We start from the raw sequence: 7,345 nt of genomic DNA on the forward strand, positions 1-7,345 counted from the left end.
GCTGCGAGGCCCAGGGGGAGCTGTGTCCCTCGCTTGGGGGACCCGTCTCAAGTCGGCCGGAGTCAGAGCTCGGCCCCGCCGAAGGGCTGACAATCCCACGGACTTCGGATCTCAAACCTCGCGCCCCCGCATGACAGCGCCTCTTCTGTCCCCTGCCAGGGATCTGTGGGCTCCTGCGGCCGATACGCACGAGGGCCACATCACCAGCGACATGCAGCTTTCTAGTCCCTCGCTTGGGGGACCCGTCTCAAGTCGGCCGGAGTCAGAGCTCGGCCCCGCCGAAGGGCTGACAATCCCACGGACTTCGGATCTCAAACCTCGCGCCCCCGCATGACAGCGCCTCTTCTGTCCCCTGCCAGGGATCTGTGGGCTCCTGCGGCCGATACGCACGAGGGCCACATCACCAGCGACATGCAGCTTTCTACCTACTTAGACCCCGCCCTGGAACTGGGCCCCCGAAATGTGCTGCTCTTCCTGCAGGACCAGGTGCGCCTCCCCGGTCATCTGAGGGTCATCTGGAGGGTCACCTGGAGGCAGGCAGACCCTTGTTCCCACAACTCGTTTCCCAGGGAAGCCCAAATGACCTTGTTCCAACCGTGAGAAGTGTGGCTCTCCTGTTGTGAAGGCCCCTAGGAGAAGCGTCAACGGAATGTCGAGAGCTGACTTAATTAGGTGAAGTAAGGGACAGAGGCCAGAAACCTCTGAAGTACCAGATACTTTAGATAGTTTCTTCTTTTTTTTTTTTTTACTGCTTTTTTGGAGTCTCACTATGTAGTCCATCTTGGCCTCACACTCAAGGTGATCCTCCTGCCTCAGCCTCCTGAGTGCTGGTGTGAGAGGCATACATGCTGCCATACCTGTCTGATGTATTCTGACTTCCTCTAGTATGTTGGGGACTATGGTCAGTTTGCAGATGAGATGCTGGGGAAGAGTAGCTGTCACCAAGGTCACACAGGCAGAGGTGGACTTCTGGCTGCAGTGGGGAATAACCTGAAAGTGATACCTTCCTTAGTGCTCCCTTAGTGCAGGTGCTCAGCTGATGCCATTAGCTGGGTCCCGTAGCCAGGGGAAAATAAGGCTCGTAGGCTGGAATGATTTGATGGAGTCCCACCATTTAAGAGAGTGCACAGGGGTTCAGCGTGAGTCTCTTGGGCCATCTCCCTGTGTATGTAACCATCACATTGTGTTCCCTCCCCTCCAGGCTTCTCCCAAGTGGGTATGCAGACCACAGCATCTGGGGCTAGTGTTTGCGAGGCTGTCAAGCCTCTGCTTGTCCACTCCTCATTAGTGGCTTGTCTGGCTCAATCCCTGTTGCTGAGTTGGCAGGTAGTGGCTGTCATGCTGGCCTGTATCCCTTCCAGGAGGTGGTGTGATATGTAATCATAGTTAGGCGTGGTGGCACACATCTGTCATCCCAGCATTCAGGAGGCTGAGGCAGGAGGATCGCCTCGAGTTTACGGCCACTCTGGGCTGCAGAGTGAGTTCAAGGCCCAGCCTGGAATACTCAGCGAGACCCTATCTAAAAGAAAAAAACAAAAACCAAAAAAATGTAACGAGATCAAAACTCAGCCCTAGTTCTACCTCTTGTCAGCCTTTGGGGCCATGAAATGATCCTGTAAATGATCTACATCAGAGGATTGCGAAGCACAGATCTTAATCTACTTCAAACTCCTACCCGGGGTCTGCCAGTCTTTGGGCATTCTTTTTTTTTTTTTAGGCATTCTTTTCATTTATTCCTTTGCCAAAGATGGCATGGTGAGTGTTTAACAAGGATTGAGTGTTGGGGACATTGTGTGAGCAGAGTAACCCAAGCCTCTATTTTTGGGAAGCTGACACTCTTGTGAGCGCAACCGGTAAATCCTGTGATGGTGTGGTCTGTTGTGACCCTGCTATGGGCCAGAGAAGGACACAGTGGCTGGGGACATGGTTTTATTTTTTTAAATTTTTTTGTTTTTTTGAGACAGGATCTCACTATGTAGTTGAGACTGCCCTGGAACTCACTATGTAGCCCAGGCTGGTCTCGAACTCACAGCGATCCTCCTGCCTCAGCCTGCCAAGTGCTGGGATTACAGGCGTGCACCACCATGCCCGGCTGGGGACATGGTTCTAGATGAGGGTGGTCAGGCAAAGCTTCACTGAAGAGGTGATATCTTGAGGGAGGGCAGGAGCCATCACCTTTGGACAGGGGCGTGGGTTGCCGAGCGTAGCCCTGCTGAGTTCTAGCAGAGGCCAGTGTGGTTGCAGCAGGGTCAGAGAAACAGGTAGAAGGTGGCAGTTCCAAATGGGACAGAGAGCACTGGGCAATATGGAACAGGGAGTGCTGTGGTCTCTTGATTAAAGAAAGCCCAGCTGGACATGGTGGTACCCTGGGAGGCTGAGGCAGGAGGGACACTGCAAGTTTGAGGCCAACCTGGACTACCTGTCTCAAAAGCAAGCAAGTCAGCCCCCTGGGCATAGTACAGGCAGCCACATGGGATGTAGCTTCTGGCCAGAAGGTGGGAGGCCAGGCAAGTGTGTACACTAAACAGTGAGGTTCGGGAAGCAGGCTGAGGTGTCTGGCCAGAGGAAGCTGGGGGCTGGGGTGGCAGCAGGAGTTAAAGGACGCTTGGAGGTCATGGAGGGAAGATGGGGCAGTGTTTGGGTTATCATGGGCCCCAGAGCTCTGCCAACCTTGCTGCTGCTTCCACCGAGGGCCCAAGGTCTTTCTTTCTCTCCTGTCCCACCATGAATGGTGCGATGGGGACTTGTCATCTTGGTGGAAAGGATCCTGTCTGTTGGACATTGCTGGGCCCTTGCTCTAAAGCTACTTCTGGGTTGGAGATGGGCTGTGCTTGCTTCAGCCCTGCCCCCTCCTCACTTCCCTCCTGTTCCTCTTTCTGGCTGACTCCTGCTCTGGAAGTTACCATGAGCCAACCCCGTGACTGTCTTCTGGTCTTGTCACCCTGCCCTGAGAGTGCTGGGGACAGGGTTGAGGCTCCCACCCAGTCCCTGCGGCCCACCCTCGTACCACACCAGGGCTGGCTGGAGCAGATGCTACCTGCCCTGGCCCTTGTTCTTGCCTGGCTGCCTGAGCTGCTTCTTTGTCTAACCCATAGCTCAGCATCGAGGACTTCACAGCGTATGGCGGTGTGTTTGGAAATAAGCAGGACAGTGCTTTTTCGAACCTGGAGGTAAGCATCCCCTTCCAGCCCCAGGCTATGGGGTGGGCATTCTGTGCTTCCTCTCCCAGCACAGTAAGAACTATACCATTTGGGCCAGGCACAGGGGGCCACATTTGTAATCCCAGCACTCCAGAAGCTGAAGTAGAAGGATTGCATGTTTAAGGCTAACCTGAGAGACGTAGCCAGCCTCTGTCTCAAAAAGGTCTGTGTGTGGGGGTGCTGAGAATATATCTCAGTGCAAAGGCCCTCAGTTCAATCCCAGCAACACACACACGCACTTGGGACTGGTCCCCCAGGCAGGCTTTGAGTGTTGAATGCACTGGGGTCTGAGTGTCAAGGGCCCCAGGAGCATCTCTTCCTGACCACAGTGGGGACCCTGTGTGGGTGTGGCCCCCAGCTCAGTTCTCTCTTCCCTCTGTCCCCAGAATGCCCTGGACCTGGCCCCCTCCTCACTGGTGCTGCCTGCAGTCGACTGGTATGCAGTCAGCACCCTGACCACCTACCTGCAGGAGAAGCTGGGTGCCAGCCCCCTGCACGTGGACCTGGCCACCCTGCGGGAGCTGAAACTCAATGCCAGCTTCCCTGCCCTGCTGCTCATCCGCCTGCCCTACACAGCCAGGTGCGTCGGGTGCGGAAGTGACGGGGTTCCCTGTGAGCCTCCCTGTTCCCAGGGCAGGTGATGGGGACTTGGCCTGGGTTACAGGGGACAGGAATCCAGGCAGGATGAGGTAAGCGGATATACAGGGCGCTCCTGGTCACCCAGGTGAGGGGCTGTGGACTGAGGGAGGGCGCAGGTCCCTGAGTGGTTCATGTTCTGTCCTATCCACAGCTCTGGTCTGATGGCACCCAGGGAGGTCCTCACAGGCAACGGTGAGTGGGCCCAGGGAGGACATGTGTCTGCACCCCACCCTCAGGCCCCTACTTCCTACACTGTGGCTGCCCCTGACACGGGTACCCAGGACCCAGGCTTTGCCCAGGTTCATGAGTCCTAGGACTTTGGATTTAAGAGACCAGAAACACTTGGGCAGAACAATTAGGAGGTGAAAGCCAGGTGTGGTGGCGCATGCATCATCCCAGCACTCAGCAGCTGAGGCAGGAGGATTATTTGTTTTTTTTGTTTTTTGTTTTTGGTACCGGGGATCGAACTCTGGTCCTTGCGCTTATGAGGCAGGCGCCAGAACCACTGAGCTAAATTCCTGGCCCTGCAGGAGGATTATTGTGAGTTGGAGGCCAGCCTTGGCTACATAGTGAGTTCAAGGCCAGCCTGGCCTACATGCCAAGACCCTGTATTAAAAATAAGCAGACCCAAAAAAAAAAAAAACCCAATTAGGAGGATTTGTCTCTGCTATTAAGGACAGTCGTTCCCACCACCCTTAGGTTGGGCTGCTTGCCAGGGAACAAGAGGCTGAGGCCACAGCTGTCCTGGGGAGGCTGTGGGGGGTGGAATGGCTGTCCCTAGGCACCTTCAGTGGATACCACAGGCTCTGGTCAGTGTCTAGGTGAGGCCGGGAGTGTTTCTTTAGGCTGCCACCTGGTGACCAGGTCCCCTGCTCTTGCCACCCCTCAGATGAGGTGATTGGGCAGGTGCTGAGCACCCTCAAGTCCGAAGACATCCCCTACACAGCTGCACTTACAGCGGTCCGCCCCTCCCGGGTACGTGTCCTTAGGGGTGCTGTGTGTCCTAGGGACCCAGGAAGCAGTGTGCAGAGAACCCCAGTGGGGTCCATGGGACAGCATGCGGGAAGGGCCTCCTGTGCCCTGTGGGTATTGGTGGGGAGAGCAGGTGCCAAGTTGGATGTGCTCTCGGAGCTGTTGACAGAGGCTTCCTGGCTTTTCACACAGGTGGCTCGAGACATAGCCATGATAGCTGGGGGGCTAGGTCGCCAGCTGCTCCAAAAACAGGTGCCGTTACCTGTGACCCATCCCCCTGTGAGCTACAACGACACTGCCCCTCGGATCCTGTTCTGGGCCCAGACTTTCTCTGTGGAGTACAGAGGGCACTTGGAAGACCTGACCTCCCGCACCTTCCAGTCACAGGAGCTCAACCTCACGGGCTCCTTCTGGAATGACTCCCTGGCCAGGTGAGGGCCAAGGCAGGGAGCTGGGGGTGCTTTCAGGGGGACACAGTCACCAGGAGGATAGAGGTGGCATCTTGGCTGGGGCGGTTAGAGGGGGCTAGTCACGCCTATGAGGCCTTGTTAGGCCCTGGGCTGTGGACACTGGAGTCACCCAGTCTGGGGCTCCTGGGCCCTCCCACTGTCCTCACCCCAAAACCCTACCAGGTGGCTCAGTAGTGACCCCTAGAGGAAGCTGACGAGGGACGGTGGACTTGGGGGCCGGAAGTATGGATCTGAATGCTGGTTCCGGCTCTTTTCCCAACTTATGTCCCTACCCGTTCAGTGGGGACAATGCCTGTTCAGTGGCTGTGAGGGCCTGGGCTGGGGCAGCTTAGTAGGGCAGAGCTGGACGCTTGCTCCTCCAAGCCGCTCCAGCCCCCTGACACATGCTTCCGCTTTGGCCAGACTCTCGCTGACCTACAACGGGCTCTTTGATGCCATGGTGACCTTCAGGTGAGTCTTAGGTTGGTGGGCTGTGGGTGGGCTCGTGCAGTGTGGTGCCCCTGCTCACCTGCCACTTGCGCTGCCTTCCAGGTTCATCCTGGCAAACCACTTCTACCCGGTGTCTGCCCGCAACTGGTTCACCATGGAGCGCCTGGAGATTCACAGCAATGGCTCCATCGTCACCTTCAACACTTCCCAGGTCACTGGGCCCAGCATCTACTCCTTCCACTGCGAGTATGTGAGCAGCAACAGCAACATGGGCAACCTTCTGGTGCCCCGCACACAGCCCTCCCTGTGGCACATCACTCTCCAGCACTTCCAGGTGCGTCCAGGGAGGGGACATGGGGGTGGCAGTTGGGGAGGGAGTGCTTCAGGCTCAGCCCTTCCCTGGCCTCCGTGTGCATGGAGCCTCCTGGTCTCTCCTGACCTGCCTCCTCGTGTCCCTCAGATCCAGGCCTTCAATGTGACAGGTGATCAGTTCTCCTATGCCAGCGACTGTGCGGGCTTCTTCTCCCCGGGCATTTGGATGGGGCTGCTCACGTCCCTCTTCATGCTTTTCATCTTCACCTATGGGCTGCACATGATCCTCAGCCTCAAGACCATGGATCGCTTTGACGACCACAAGGGCCCTGCCATCGCTTTGACCCAGATTGTGTGACCCGTGCCAGTGAAGGGTTGAGGGCTTGGCAGTGTGTCCCACGCTGTGGCACAGCGGACGGACGGAAGGGTTTCCCCTCTCTCCCATAGCATGAACCGCACGCTCCTCTCAGCCTGCCCTCTCCCCCTTCAGCCGCTGCAGGCTTCCCGAGGCTGTCCCCATCCCTGCCAACAAGGTGTACATATTCTTCATAGGCAGATCACTCCCTGGCTCAGTCATCCTGAGAGGAGAGGACGTTAGTTCTAGGGTCCCCTTTCTACCTGTTATTTATTCTCATCTCTCCGCCATCCACCCTCTTTCTTCATCGTGCTTTTGTGTGCAAATGCCCCTCCCCAGGCTCTCTGGGGCTCCCTGGAGCAGCCATGAGCTTGGGGTCCCTCAAATGTGTGGGAGGGTGGAAGTACTACTTACCCTTCCTACTCAGCTGCTGTTTGGTTGTGTGCTAATGATAGTCAGTACATGGGTTTGTTTCTGTGGCCTAAGAGGGAAGGGACCGACTTTCATAACAGGTGGGCCGGGCGTGATCACTGGGTTTCTGGCATGTTCTCACCAGGAACGCCTGGTAGGAGTCTGGGGCGCTCTGTTGTTTCCTTCAAAATAAAATAACCAAGGGTCGCCATGTGTTGGGCTTCTTGTCACTCATTTCTGTGCTGGGCCTAAGGTGTGTGTGTGTTCTTTGCCCAATGGATGCGCTTGGCGATGCAGAAGGAAGCACCCGGATGTAGTTGAGCCAGGCCAAAGCCAGATCCCCAAGGGCTCTGACAGCCAGGCTTCTCTGGGGGGATCTATATCGCACCGCGCCCCAGTGAGGTACAAAGGGGCGGTCGGGGCCGCGTCTGGTGACCTCTGTTCTTCGGCAGGCGCTCATCGTGACAGTGGCAGCTATCACACCACAGGGAGGGAGGGGGTCCGCCCCGGCTGCAGCAACGGTGCGCGGCCGGCCCTCGGGAGCCCGGGAGCCCGGA

The 7,345-nt window shown here is 56.9% G+C and overlaps 1 protein-coding gene across 2 annotated transcripts; it reads left to right on the top strand.

Moving 5' to 3' along the window:
• The first annotated feature begins 159 nt into the window (after nt 1-159).
• On the top strand, nt 160-7,001 carry Atp6ap1 (ATPase H+ transporting accessory protein 1). 2 transcript variants are annotated; one of them, XM_033760205.1, is made up of 10 exons: nt 160-211; nt 412-486; nt 3,096-3,170; nt 3,587-3,780; nt 3,991-4,031; nt 4,729-4,814; nt 5,004-5,242; nt 5,684-5,731; nt 5,813-6,044; nt 6,171-7,001. In XM_033760205.1, exons 2-10 carry the CDS (start codon nt 412-414, stop codon nt 6,378-6,380), a joined length of 1,200 nt encoding a protein of 399 aa, XP_033616096.1. In that variant the 5' UTR covers nt 160-211; the 3' UTR covers nt 6,381-7,001. The 2 variants fall into 2 exon arrangements, with proteins under 2 accessions (XP_033616096.1, XP_010637115.1); XM_010638813.3 differs by lacking the exon at nt 160-211 and having other exon boundaries at nt 252-486.
• The last annotated feature ends 344 nt before the right edge of the window (nt 7,002-7,345 follow it).

This window comes from Fukomys damarensis, unplaced genomic scaffold (genome assembly GCF_012274545.1).
Source record: "Fukomys damarensis isolate Sample0158 unplaced genomic scaffold, DMR_v1.0_HiC HiC_scaffold_39, whole genome shotgun sequence".
NCBI classification, from domain to species: domain Eukaryota; kingdom Metazoa; phylum Chordata; class Mammalia; order Rodentia; family Bathyergidae; genus Fukomys; species Fukomys damarensis.